Below are 14,375 nucleotides of genomic sequence, written 5' to 3'. Positions count from 1 at the left end.
AGGAACTTTCTTCTCCAGGTAATTTTTCTTCACTTAAACAAGCAAACAAATAAATAAGTAGTAAATTGTAAGAGAAAATAAAAGAAAATAAAGCCTATAACAATGTTGAGAGTATGGAAAGTAAGGCTGCTCCTCCTGCATTAAAATATAACTTAAAAGTCACCTACAGGCCCCAACTAAAAGTGCTCTGATTTACTCATCACTTTATGTAAGATTAAATATTTGAGCTAAATTAAAAGCTGGAGCCCAGGGACTTCCCTGGTGGCGCAGTGGTTAAGAATCCGCCTGCCAATTCAGGGGACACAGGTTCGAGCGAGCCCTGGTGTGGGAAGATCCCACATGCTGTGGCGCAACTAAGCCCGTGCGCCACAGCTACTGAGTCTGCGCTCTAGAGCCCACGAGCCACAACTACTTAGCCCGCGTGCCACAGCTACTGAAGCCCGCACACCTAGAGCCCGTGCTCTGCAACAAGAGAAGCCACCGCAATGAGAAGCCTGCGCACTGCAACGAAGAGTAGCCCCCGCTCGACGCAACTTGAGAAAGCCCACGTGCAACAACGAAGAACCAACGCAGCCAAAAATAAAATAAATTAATTTAAAAAAAAATAGAACTTCATTTAAATAAATAAGTAAATAAATAAAAATAAAAGCTGGAGCCCAGACTTGTAGGCTCAACTCTGATTTCAATTCTCAGTGTCTTTTGGTCTGATCCAGTGCAGCCCTGTTGATGGAGTGAAAATTTAGTCCACTAGGTGGTCTAAACCAGTCAGAACTACAATCCCTACAATGTACTACAGCAGGGGCAGGTTTCTGTGAAAAAAATTAAATATCACAAATATGTGTATACACACATACCACTTCTTAATTTCACAGCAGTTTTTTATATTAATTAGCATTTTAAAGTTAAAAATCAACTTGATTCATCTAATGAAATGTTTATTTTTTTTAAAGGCCAGTGACTAAGTTGATTTTATGTAATCCAATAGCACTGTATTCTTTTATCTCCTTCCATAATCACGTATAACCATACAGCAATTTTGTCAGTTTATAATAATAATGATTAACTCCTATTCTTGGCAGATTTAACAATATATTTGTAGTCATTTACAAATGACTTAAACTAGTAAATGCAACTGTATATTACCTGAGTAAAATGTCAACAGTATATGCTAAACTGATACAATATATGAAGTTCTGTCACTTTAGCACTTGATACAATTTGTAACTGCCTTTGCTTATTGCACAAATGCACCCAAGCTGGTTATAAATTCTGGGGGGATGGGGGTGTGTGCATTTTTCTGGAGACAACAGTCTATAACTCTCAAAGATGTTCAAAGGGGTTGGCGATCCCAGAAAAATCCAAGACCCACAGCATTAAAATGAGTTCTCTTCCCAGAAATAAACCCATGAACTAATGGTCAGTTAATCTATGACAAAGAAGGCAAGAATATACAGTAGAGAAAAGAGAGTCTCTTCAATAAGTGGTGCTGGGAAAACTGGACAGCTACATGTAAAAGAATGAAATTAGAACATTTTCTAACACCATACACAAAAATACATTCAAAATGGATTAAAGACCTAAATGTAAGACCAGATACCATAAAACACATAGAGGAAAACATAGGCAGAACACTTTGACATAAATCACAGCAATATTATTTTGGATCCTTCTCCCAAAACAAAGGAAATTAAAAGCAAAAATAAACAAGTGGGACCTAATTAAACTGAAAAGCTTTTGCACAGCAAAGGATACCATGGAGAAAATGAAAAGACAACCTATTGAATGGAAGAAAAAAATTGAAATGATATGACTGATAAAGGGTTAATACACAACATGTATAAACAGCTCAAACAACTCAACAGCAAAAAAAAAAAAACCCAATTAAAAATGGGCAGGGACTTCCCTGGTGGCGCAGTGGTTAAGAATCTGCCTGCCAATGCAGGGGACACGGATTCAAGCCCTGGTCCGGGAGGATCCCACATGCCGCGGAGCAACTAAGCCCATGCGCCACAACTACTGAGCCTGCGCTCTAGAGCCCACAAGGCACAACTACGGAGCCCGAGTGCCACAAGTACTGAAGGCCGCACGCCTAGAGCCCATGCTCCACAACAAAGAGAAGCCACTGCAATGAGAAGCCCACGCACCACAACGAAGTGTAGCCCCTCTTTCGCCGCAACTAGAGAAAGCCTGCGCACAGCAACAAAGACCCAAAGCAGCCAAAAATAAAAATAAATAAAATTAAAAATTTACTAAAAAAAAAAAGATAGCTGTTAAAAATGGGCTGTTAAAAATGTTCAGAAGGGGGCTTCCCTGGTGGCGCAGTGGTTGAGAGTCTGCCTGCTAATGCAGGGGACACGGGTTCCAGCCCTGGTCTGGGAAGATCCCACATGCCACGGAGCAGCTGGGCCCGTGAGCCACAACTACTGAGCCTGCGCGTTTGGAGCCTGTGCCCCGCAACGGGAGGGGCCGCGATAGTGAAAGGCCCGCGCACCGCGATGAAGAGTGGTCCCCGCACCGCGATGAAGAGTGGCCCCCGCTTGCCGCAACTAGAGAAAGCCCTCGCACGAACCGAAGACCCAATACAGTCAAAAATAAAATAAAATAAATAAATATATTTAAAAAAAAAAAAAAAAAATGTTCAGAAGAACTGAACAGACATTTTTCCAAAGAGGAAATGCATATGGCCAACAGACACGTGAAAAGATACTCGACATCATGAATCATCAGAGATATGCAAATTAAAATCACAATGAGAGATGAAAGAGGGAGGAGATATGGGGATATATGTATATGTATAGCTGATTCACTTTGTTATAAAGCAGAAACTAACACACCAATGTAAAGCAAATATACTCCAATAAAGATATTAAAAAAAAAAAAACCACAATGAGATATCACCTCAGACATGTCAGAATGACTATCATCAAAAAGAACACAAATAACAAATGTTAGCAAGGACTGGAGAAAAGGGAACACTTGTACACTGTTGGTGGGAAAGTAAATTGATGCAGCCACTGTGGAAAACTGTATGGAGGTTTCTCAAAAAACTAAAAATAGAACTACCATATGACCCTGCAATTCTACTCCTGGGTATATTTCCGAAAAAATGCAAAAACACTAATATGAAAAGATAACATGTACCCCAATGTTCATAGCAACAGTATTCACAGTTGTCAAGATAGGGAAGCAACCTAAGTGTCCAACTGGGAGGATGGACTTGGAGGGCATTATCTTAAGTGAAATAAGTCAGACAGAGAAAGACAAATATTGTATGATATCATTTACATGTGGAATCTAAAAAACACACCAGCTAGTGAATATAACAAAAAAGAAGCGGACTCACAGATGTAGAGAACAAACTAGCTGCTACCAGTGGGGAGAGGAAAGAAGAAGGGTCAATATAGAGATGGGGGATTAAGAGGCACAAACTATTAGGTATAAAATAAGCTACAAGGATATATTATAGAATATGGGGAATATAGCAAATATGGAGTATAACCTTTAAAAATTGTGACTGACTATATTGTACACCTGTAATTTATATAATATTATACATCAACTCTACTTCAATGAAAAATAAACTACTTAATTATTTATTTATTTTATTTTTGGCTGCATTGGGTCTTCGTTGCTGCCTGCAGGCTTTCTCTAGCTGTGCCGAGCAGGGGCTACTCCGTTGCGGTGCGTGGGCTTCTCATTGCAGGGGCTTCTCTTGTGGAGCACACACTCTAGGTGCGCGGGCTCAGTAGTTGTGGCACGCGGGCTCAGTAGTTGTGGCTTGCAGGCTCTAGAGCGCAGGCTCAGTAGTTGTGGCGCACGGGCCTAGATGCTCTGCGGCTTGTGGGATCTTCCCCAAGCAGGGCTCAAACCCTTGTCCCCTGCACTGGCAGGCAGATTCTTAACCACTGTGCCACTAGGGAAGTCCTACTTAATTAATTAAAAAGAAAAAAAAAGAAAAGCTTTCTTCAACAATGTGGAATCAATCACTCAGCGTGGGCTCCCCGCTCAGCTCAGAGCTGGCCCTGTACTCTCTCTCAGCAGCCCTCCCGGCGCAGTCCTCCGAGGCGCGGCTTCCAGCAGGGGCCGCTGTGCCGCCGCCATCGCCGCCGTGCCAGTGCGCACCGCCCAGCCTGCTCTCACCGCGCCGGCGCCGGCGGAAGGGGAGGGGCAAGGGCAGGGCGGGGTGTGGAGTCTGGAGCTCGGCGAAGCCGTGGGGTGGGGGGGGCGGGAAGGGGGGAGCGGCGCTGACGTACAGGTAACTGAGCCCCTGCCCGGCGTGCGGTGCCCCGTGTCCGCTCCCGCTTCTGTTGCTTCACAGCAAGCACATGGGAAATACGGGTAGGGCGAGCTCCAGTCCCCCGCCCGCGCTCCTGCCAGGTCTCCGCGTGAGTCTCTGGCGTCCTGCCCCAGCCGGGCCATCTCGGGACGCCCCGTGGATCCGGGGGCTCTTAGGGGCCTTGCGAACCCGGCGGGCCGAGGCCGTCTGCCCGTGGGCCCGGCCGCTCCTGTTGGCTGCAGAGACAGACCGCGAGATCGAGGACGTTGGTGTCGTTTCCCTTGACCTTGAGGACCCGGGAAGGTGCGCAGCCCGACGGGGGTAGGGAGGGAGCGAGGGGAACATGACCTTATCTCAGCACTTGGTCAGCCTCTGAGGTCTCCAAGAGAAGAGAAAAGAAGTTCAACTTGCAGTTGAACTAAAAGCAGTTAAATCAGGTTTTCCATACGGAGTAGTTAACAGGCTCAGGAACATGGAGGGATTCCAAATGTCCCGCAGGTCAAGGACAGCGTTGCCTCTACATTACAGTCGTTGTTTTTCTTACAGCCTTCGGTTAGTTCACCGATTTTATATCTCTCCTGAAGATCTCACTCAAAACCTCCTTCAGGCTTCCTTCCGTGATACTCCCCTTACGTCCACGCTGTCGCCAAAGAAATCTTTTAAAAAGCACTCCCATCAGATCACTTCCCTGCTTAAGGTCTTGCTATAGCTCTCATGCGTTCTGGATAAGTCCAAGCTTTGATAGGAAAGGCCCTTGGAAATCTAGCCTCTTACCCATCAACCCAGCCCCATCATTGTTCTTCATTCTAATGCACCGGTTCTTTTGACCTACTTTCACAGTATTTAATTAAGCACTTACCATGTGTCAGGCACTACTCTGGGCACTTGGGATTGAGCAGTAAATTATATAACATAGCAGATAAGTGCTATTGCGAAAGAAAGTAGAACGGGGCAAGGGGAGATTTGGAGGACAAGACACCTGTTAAATGGAGTTGGAATGAGTAGACCTCATTGAGGTGAAGATGATTTATCCATGCAGATATCTGGGCTAAGAGTGTTCTGGGCAGCTGGAACAAAGGAGTCTACCCAGAAGTGTGCCTGTTGTGTATGAGGATCTTCAGGAAGGAGCTGAGTGAGCATGGGTGAGAGAGGCAGGAGATGAGGTCAGAGCGGAAATGGAGGGGCCAGATCACACAGGGACTGTAGGCCAAGGGAGGGATTTTGCTTTTCTCCGTGCTTTTGTAGGGTTGTGAGGGAAGGAGTGACATGATATAAATTACTTTTTAAAAGACACTCTGACTGCTCTATGGAGAACAGACTGTAATGGAGCTTTTGTAGTAATCCTGGTGATAGATGGTGGCCTGAATCTGTGGTAACAGTGGGAATGGTGAGAAGTGAGGGGACACTGGACATATTTTGGAGATAAGCCACATGATTTCCTGACATTATGGATCTGAGTATGGGGGAAAGAGAAGAGTCAAGAGTGACTGGAAGCTTTTGTTCTCAGGAACTAGAAGGGTGGAGTTACCATTAACTGAGATGGAGAAGGCTGCAGGTAGAGCAGATTTGGGGTTCGAGATATATCAGAAGTTTGTTTCCGGGCCAATTAAGTTTGAGGTGCCTGTTACGCACCCAAATGGAGATGTCGAATAGGCAGTTGGATATTTTGTCAGGATTCCCAGGACCACCCCTAGGTTCATTGATTTCACTAGGAAGACACAACAGGACTCAGCTGTGGGTCATGGCTATGATTTATTACAGCAAAAGGATAAAACATGCAAGGTAGAAGATGCATGGGGCAAAGTCTGGAGGGAACCAGGTGCAGTCTTCCAAGAGTCCTCCCAGTGGAGCACACAGGACATGTGGCATGTCAGCACCTCTACCTCAGGAAACAATTACCTAGTTTGTGGGTCTCCAGGCCCCTTCTTCTCTGCTAGCTACTGCCTCTGTTAAACAGTGGGAAGATGTGAAAGGAGGTGAAATGCAGATCTGTACAATTTGCTCATTCCTAGCTCTGATTTGCTGGAGTTGGAGATTGAAATAAAGTTTAGAGACTCACTGGCTTTCATGAAGTCATGATCTGGTATCCTTTGCAAAGTCAATATTGTAAGGATGTAATGTATGTCAGTAAATAGTCTTTCTCGTCCTGAGATTTTCCTTTTTAAAATAAATCATTGAGGGAGTTCCCTGGTGGCCTAGTGGTTAGGATTCCTGCCGTGGCCCGGGTTTAATCCCTGGTGGGGGAACTGAGATCCCTGCAAGCCGCATGGCACGGCCAAAAAGAAAGAAAAAAATCATTGAGAACTATTGTTAATATTTTTCAGTAGCAATCAGTACCCAAGCTAATTTGGGGGAGTGAGAAGAGTAGAACCTGTTTTCACACTTATTAGTATCTAATTCAACCTTCATGACCACGCTGTGAGGTCAGCACGTTAATTACAGCCAGAAGACTCACCTAGTACAGTGTGCATGGCCCTTGGTACATGTGGACCAACATGGCCTTTTGTAGGAGGAAGCATAAGTACAGTACTAGATGTAAAGTGTTCATGGTGTGTATGGTTTATGTTGTAAGAATGCCAGGATACCACACTTGGGAAGTAAAACTGAATTATTGTCTGTTTCAGGTCGTATGAGCCATGGCTATGACTAGTGTCAGATTGCCCAGCGGTGTTTTAAGAAAGCCAGATGCCTGGATTGGGCTCTGCGGAGCGCTACGAGGGACACCTTCACAAAAACACTGTGCTTCCTGGAATCGATACTTATATTTGTCTAGTACCAAGTTAAATTCTTCAAATTATAAAACATTTTTCCATAACATTTTCTCACTGAGACTCTCAGGGCTTTTAACATCTCAAGAATATATTTTCCCATTTTCCATAAGACTCAAAAGTAATGTAAGTTCTAAAAAATCCACTACAAAGACTCTGCAACAAGTGGAGGATGAAGGGGACTCTGATGAAGAGAGTGAGCGTCATGAGATGAGTGAGCAGGAAGAGGAGCCAGAGGACGACCCCACTGCGGTCAGAGACTATAAAGACCTGGACAAAGTAGTGCAGTCCTTCCGATACGATGTTATCCTGAAGACGGGCCTAGATATCGGAAGAAAGTAAGTATGTGCGTTTTAATACAAAATCGCTTGTCTTATTGGTTATTTTAAAGCAGCATTACCAATTACATGGCTCATAGTATGCTGAAGAGTAACCATAGATGTGAAAGGATCTTATAGGTAACCTGTTCCAATTATTTCATTCTATAGATGAGAAAACTAATTCCCAAAGAAGTCAAGTGACTGCCTGCAAATCCCACATGGCATTATTTCCTTGATTCTAAGACACAATCAACTGTAAGATGAACCGTTGATGTAAAAACAGCTTCTTGAGGAAAAAAGGAATCACCATGTTAGATGTATATAGCAAGCATAGAATGCACCTGGGTTTCACAAATGCTACAGTGTGAGAAGGTACCTCTTAGAATCAACAGAAGCAGTATAACATGGTGGTTAAGACTGCAGGCTTGGGGCTTCCCTGGTGGCGCAGTGGTTGAGAATCTGCCTGCTAATGCAGGGGACACGGGTTCGAGCCCTGGTCTGGGAGGATCCCACGTGCCGTGGAGCGACTGGGCCCGTGAGCCACAACTGCTGAGCCTGTGCGTCTGGAGCCTGTGCTCCGCAACAGGAGAGGCCGCGATAGTGAGAGGCTCGCGCACCACGATGAAGAGTGGCCCCTGCTTGCCGCAACTAGAGAAAGCCCTAGCACAGAAACAAAGACCCGACATAGCAATCAATCAATCGATCAATCAATCAATCAATCTTTAAAAAAAAAGACTGCAGGCTTTGTAGCCGACTACTGGGGTTTCAATCCCGGGTTGTGTGTGACCTTGGACAAGTTACTTAAAAATCTCTGTGCAGTTTCCTCATCTATAAAATGGGGGTAATAGAACCAGCTTTAGAAGGTGGTGGCTAGGATTAAATGAGTCTATCTACCTAGAGCATTTACAACAGTGTGTGGCACATAGTGGGTACTTGGTATGTTAGCTATGATGATGAAAATACTATGTGTGTTCATATATAGTGCATAGAGATACTAAGCGTAACTTTCAAGATTTCTTTAATATTCTCATTCATTCTCTGCTAGACTAATTATACAAGAATAGTGATCCTCATTGTTCATTCATTCCTTTAGCAATCATTGTGTGCATACTGCATGCAAGATAAGAATTGTGGTATGAATAATAAATTAAGAAAGATTCCCTTGTGGAATTTGTATCTTTATGTCCTGATTTAAAGGCATAGTTCAGTTTTTAACTCTGAACCCACAGGCACCCTGATCGGGACTTGAATGTTCTCTAAAATCTGGCAGGCTCATGAGGGGCCTCTCCCTCTCCGACAGTAGTAATTGCCGCTGTTCTTATTAGGAGAACCCCAGATGTCAATTGCCTGGAGTCAGAACACGAAAACGAAAGGGCACTCATTTTTGTGTGTATCCTGCCCTGGTCTGGTTGCCCCAGTGATCAAATTCAGAGAGATGAGGAGCTGCTGGATTGGAATTTCCCCATCTCAGTGCAGATTAGCAGAGGGTTTCTCAATAGCCTCACCATACATGGGGTACCTGGTTTTTCTCAGAGCACGTGAAGGGAAGGGAGTGCCCACTCATTTTGGCTGTCGTGAATCACAGGCGCTACCACCTCTAAGGTGACTGCTGTAGGGGGAGTCACGTGGAGAGCGCCGGGCCCATCCTGAATGCGCTAGATGCCGGTTCCAGCCCACTTGGAAGCCCCAGCAGGGCGCTGGTTACCTGCCTGCTAGCGCTAGCAGGTCTTTGCAGCAGCTGGCATCGGCATCTACTCGGCAGTACCCTTTGGTCTCCCTGTTTAGATGCATATGGAAGCAGTTGACTTTCACTTTCCCAGCACCCAGAATGGAGATTCTGTGGGGAGGCCAGCCACTGTCAGGATAAGCATTACAAACAGCTGGTACTTTTCTCAAAATTATATAATTGTTTTGAATATATTTCTATTTTAAAGCACTTTGATTTTTTTTTTCTTTTTTTTAGCAAAGTGGAAGATGCATTCTACAAAGGTGAACTCAGGCTGAACGGGGAAAAATTATGGAAGAAAAGTAGAACGGTGAGGGTTTTTTTGTTTTTTTGTTTTTTTGGCTGTGTTGGGTCTTCGTTGCTGTGCCCAGGCTTTCTCTAGTTGCAGTGAGCGGGGGCTACTCTTCGTAGCAGTGCACGGGCTTCTCATTGTGTTGGCTTCCCTTGTTGTGGAGCACGGGCTCTAGGTGCGCAGGCTTCAGTAGTTGTGGCACGTGGGCTCAGTAGTTGTGGGCTTAGTTGCTCTGCGGCATGTGGGATCTTCCTGGACCAGGGCTCGAACCCGTGTCCCCCTGCATTGGCAGGCGGATTCTTAACCACTGCGCCACCAGGGAAGTCCACGGTGAGATAATATGACAGCCAGATATTTTTGTCTATTGTTCTGCCAGTACTCAGTTAATGCCTCCCCCAATTTCCCCCGGGGCTCCTTTGGGGCATCAGTGGCTCCTCGTGTATGTCTGTCTTGCCCCCTCTAAGGTCTCCCTCAGGCCTGGTCACACAGCTTCAGTTACACAGACCACTTGCTCTTTGCAGCCATAATGACTTTGAGATGAAGCTTCCCCTTTTTTTTTTAAATTTTAAGACAAGTCACTATCAGAACTGGCAAAAATCTATTAAACTTCTAAGTCATTAATGTTAGCCCCTGTGAAATCATAATAATCAGGCTAAATCCATGTAGAGGTTTCTTTGGCCTGCTGCTACCTGAGCAGATGTGCAATTCTGTTCAGCTCAGCAGTAGCCCCCAACCCCCAGTACCTGCTGGATACACTGCTCTGTGTGCAGGGCCGCCATCAAAAAGAAGGTTCCGTATTTCCTGACAGCTCCATATCAATACTGTTGTTAAGTGAAAGAATCACTCACAAGTGTTATAAGAAAATGTATTTCTAGTATCCAGTGTTATAATAAATGATATATATGTTCTTTTAAAAATGTATTTTTGTAAAAAGTTACATATATACATACATAGAATTAAAATATTAATACTACTAGTATTTATCTTTGAGTGGGGCACTGTGGGTTATATGTTCTTCATGCATTTTATTTTCTGAATTTTTTACGAGTATGTCTCACTTTTGTAATTGGAAAAAATAATAATGATAGTAAAAGTTAACAAAACGATTTTAAAAAGTATATGACAGAGACCCTTAAAAAGTTTGGAAGACACAGACCTATGAGGCGTTGGCGGACATGATCTAACTCTTAGTCAGTGTCCAGGGAATAAACGTTCCATGGAAGTTAGACACACTTTTGAAGGTTGTTTTTATTTTAGCTTCTTTCATATTTCAAAACACTCCTGGGATTGGAGGACCTGAGCTGCATCCTGTACCCCTGGGACATGGGAGGGTGTGAGCCATTGGCCATGGACCTGGGTGAGCACTGAGGCTGTCTTCAGAGTCTCTGCTCCCCAGACTCAGAGTGGTTCTTGCAGCTGAGTGGACAGGAGGGGGGATCCCCAGTACTTGTCTTGGCCGCCAAGTCACAAGGCCCAGATCCCTCTGATGGCACCTGACCTGACAGGTTCAGACTGCGGGTGTCAGTCCTTGCTCAATGAGCTGCAGGAAATGAAGCACTCCAGACATGCACCTGGAGATCAGGTCCTTCTTGTCCCTTAATCGCTTTTTCCTGCTTGTAGCCCAGCCCCCTTCTCACCAGCCGCAGTGTTCCAAAGACAAGATCTGTTCTTGGTGCGCAGTGTCTCTGCCAGGGCCTCATTTACAGACACCGTCAATCTATTTTTCTCCCTCTGCTTTGAGATACTGTTAACTACAGTCTAATTGCTGCTGCTTCATTCTGCCTTGGGTGTTCTGTTGTCTTGGCTGCCTTCCAGATTTCTCCTGAGGGTCAGCAGAGGAAGGGGCCAGCATTAACACTCGCTGCCTTGTTACTAGGAGGCCTGGTAGCCATAGTAACTGCAGCTAAGGGGAGATTGGAAATGTAGATGCTTGGAACAGCCCCTGATCCCAGCCAGTTTTGCTTTGTGTCTACTGTGCCGTCTCCCACGGTGGAAGGGACAGGGCTTTGCAGGGAATGAGGAGCACCTCCCCTTCCGTGGCCTGCTCCGTGGGGCCTGTGCCTGGCTGCTGGCTGAAGGGTCAGGCGCCTGTCTGATGCTGCAGCTCTAACCCTGGCTGCCTGCAGCTGAGCAGAGCTTTTTCTGTGAGTTGCACACCAGATGGGGCCCAGAGTGCTGTGGGTGCTGGGTAACTGTTGACCTAAATAGAGGGTGTATGGAGCCCAAATATGGGGACTGAAGCCTTCCTAACCTCACCTCTCCCTGGGATTGACCGGGTAAAGGAGAAACATTCCTTCCCTATTCTCTGCCCTAGGAGAAAGCCACCAGAACGATCCACTCTCCTCTTAAGGGGCAGACATCGCACATAGTATATCTATGAAAGGATACATAAGAAGGGTTGCCTTTTTCTCTGTATATCCTTTTATACCTTTAACGTATTGTATCATGTGCGTATATTACTTACTAAAAGATGAATTTTAATGACACAAAGTTATGCCAAAAAAGGTAAAGCAGAGTTCCCAAGCCTTGTATTTCTGAACATTGATTTTAAATGTCTACACAGTTTGGGCGAATGGTCATTTAAAAAAAAAAAATTGAATCCAGCAGAACTTCAGGAGGACTGACCGCCCCTCCCCCCAACTCCCCACTCCCCCACCTTGCCCAGCCCAGATGATGCCTTCAAACCCACAAGGAGAAGCAGTCTTCATGCCTCACTGTGGTTTGAGTCTCTCTGCTTCTCAGCCCAGAGGGGAGAAAGTTAATGGTTTAAAATCAGCCCCTGTGAGTTTTACATCCAGCTGCCTGGATTGACCAGTGTGGCATCGTGGTGAGCAGGCGTGCATTCCCAGGTTGTAGACTTAGTATTGGGCCTACGGAAGCCTTGAGTGGGTGGCTTGCCCTAGTGAGGTACAGATATCCCAACAGCGTGAAATTATGACTGCCTCAGGGCATTCATTGAAAAATGAGGCAAACAAGCATTTGGCACCATGCTCCTTAAACAGAAGCCCCCAAGTAGGCTTTTAAATGGGTACCTGTGCCCACTTAGAGTCCATGGCCCACACATGGGAGTCTGTCCCTGTCTTTCTGTCCATCTCTTCACCACTGCCCCCATCCTTGGCTTGGAAGCGGTGGTGAATGGTCTGAGACGGCCTCTGGTCATCCTGGCTTGTGTTCTAGTAGAAGCATATGGCATCTGGGTCAGTTTAGTCCCTTCCTGAGTTGCTGGGCAGATTCCCTGGGATCCTGAGCTGCCAGGACCAGGTGTCTCATGGGCTGTTTGCACCGTGGCAGCACTGATGTGACTGCCCCCAGGGCATGTCCTGCACTCGCTGAACCCAAAGCTCCCATCTGGACAAAAACGGGTTTGATCTCAGCCCTTTTAACCCAAGTCAGCATCCAACTCGACCCTCTTTTCTGTGGCATTCCATCCTTGTGCGTTGAGTCCTGTCTCCTCTTGATGATGTGGCATCACTGGCGCTAGCCAATGCTGGAAAGCAGTTTATTTACTTCGATTTCTTTAGGAGGTACAGCTGACCATTGTTCCACTGTGACAGATTTCCAACAAATTGTGCCCTGTCCCCGATGATGTAGCTTAACTGTGTTGAAATCAGTGAAAGTGTTAACACTGAAAATTGTCTTCTCAGTGCATGTAGTAATTACTGTGCTCATAACCTCTAAGGTTGTGCCCCGCTTCATCTTTTGCCACTGTTACCAAAATAAATGCTTCCATTCAAGTGTTTCCTTAAGTCATGCAATAGACGTGAAAACTGAAGCCACACGGCCCTGTCCACAAGCAGCCAGTTGTCTCAGCCTGAAGGAGGGACACTGGCCCCTATTGAGCCACATGGGTCTGAGGCATCTGCCCGGAGAGGGGGGCCCTTACACCTGGAAGCACTAGGGAGAAGTGACCATTACAGAGGAGTCACCTGTGCCCCGGGTGGTGGTCGCCCAGTGAAAACTCAAAGGAGAGATGTTTGCATTGGCCGAGTTTCCCAAAATGTAATGAAGGTTCTGTTTTCAATTTTCAGGTGAAAGTGGGAGATACATTGGATCTTCTAATTGGAGAGGATAGAGAAGCAGAAACAGAGACAGTGATGCGGATTCTCCTGAAAAAAGTGTTTGAAGAGAAGACCAGCAGTGAGAAATACAGAGTGGTGTTACGGCGGTGGAAAAAGTTAAAATTGCCTAAAAAGAGTACGCTCAAATAAATGGATTGCTTTTTAGCGATAAAGCTGCGTTCTAGTGGTGGGGAAGGGGCCAGGTTAAAAAGAGGACGTTTTTATTAAAATAAAGTTCTCCTACCATTTGTGGACTCTCCTGAGCCAATTTTGTGGAAGTCAGCATTTGTATCGTGGCTCCTATAGACGCTTCCCTTGGCCTGGATTTCCCTCCCAGGCTTCATTTGTTCACATTTTGACCTCGTGAGCATGAGTGAGACATGCGCTGAATGAACTAAGCCCAGAGAGGGTTTTCATGACCAGCCTGCTGTTTCCCACGTTAACTACCTCAGGAGGCAGTGTAAAATAAACTGGCCTTGTTCTTAGTGTCTTCATTTCAGTTTTATCCCCGTCAACCAGCTTCCCTGGGTTCAGGCTTCTTAAGGCAAAACCAAGCTAAGTCAAGGTCCCCTTTATCTCCTTAGGGGAGCAGCACTGGCCTCTCTGAATTACTAACAAACATGTTGGCCTTAGTTCCCTTCAGTTTGTCTCCAGAAGTCTGGATAGTAAAGTTGTTCCAACTAATTCCAAATGGGCTAGTTAGGGCCCACTTAAAATTAATTGTTTAGAGCATGGGGTTGATAGACTAAGGCAGCTGGAGGCCTTTTGTATGGCATGCAAGTTAGGAATGGCTTTTACATTTTTAAAGGGTTGTTTTAAAAAAAGAGAAAGGAACATATGACAGAGACCTTATGTAGCCCACAAAGCGTAAAATATTTACATTGACCTACAGAAAGACTGTGATGACCCTCCCTGGTTTAAGCGATGGTTTACTT

At 45.5% G+C, this 14,375-nt stretch overlaps 1 protein-coding gene across 2 annotated transcripts; it reads left to right on the top strand.

Moving 5' to 3' along the window:
* Window positions 1–4,203: 4,203 nt before the first annotated feature.
* MTRES1 (mitochondrial transcription rescue factor 1) lies at window positions 4,204–13,928 on the top strand. Of its 2 annotated transcripts, none has more exons than XM_059941482.1 (4): window positions 4,204–4,579; window positions 6,901–7,382; window positions 9,328–9,400; window positions 13,411–13,928. In XM_059941482.1, exons 2-4 carry the CDS (start codon window positions 6,913–6,915, stop codon window positions 13,588–13,590), a joined length of 723 nt encoding a protein of 240 aa, XP_059797465.1. In that variant the 5' UTR covers window positions 4,204–4,579; window positions 6,901–6,912; the 3' UTR covers window positions 13,591–13,928. The 2 variants fall into 2 exon arrangements, with proteins under 2 accessions (XP_059797465.1, XP_059797466.1); XM_059941483.1 differs by having other exon boundaries at window positions 4,227–4,255.
* The last annotated feature ends 447 nt before the right edge of the window (window positions 13,929–14,375 follow it).

This window comes from Balaenoptera ricei, chromosome 12 (genome assembly GCF_028023285.1).
Source record: "Balaenoptera ricei isolate mBalRic1 chromosome 12, mBalRic1.hap2, whole genome shotgun sequence".
Classification (NCBI taxonomy): domain Eukaryota; kingdom Metazoa; phylum Chordata; class Mammalia; order Artiodactyla; family Balaenopteridae; genus Balaenoptera; species Balaenoptera ricei.
The sequence above is the reverse complement of the archived record's forward strand: the minus strand, read 5'-3'. Positions and strand labels throughout refer to the sequence as shown.

Excerpts from the sequence above, each read along its gene's own strand:
- MTRES1 (XM_059941482.1), top strand. The coding sequence starts at position 6,913 with ATGGCTATGACTAGTGTCAGATTGCCCAGCGGTGTTTTAAGAAAGCCA. Across the intron at positions 7,383-9,327 it reads GGCCTAGATATCGGAAGAAA|CAAAGTGGAAGATGCATTCT; the intron begins GTAAGTATGTGC and ends TCTTTTTTTTAG. Across the intron at positions 9,401-13,410 it reads TATGGAAGAAAAGTAGAACG|GTGAAAGTGGGAGATACATT; the intron begins GTGAGGGTTTTT and ends TTCAATTTTCAG.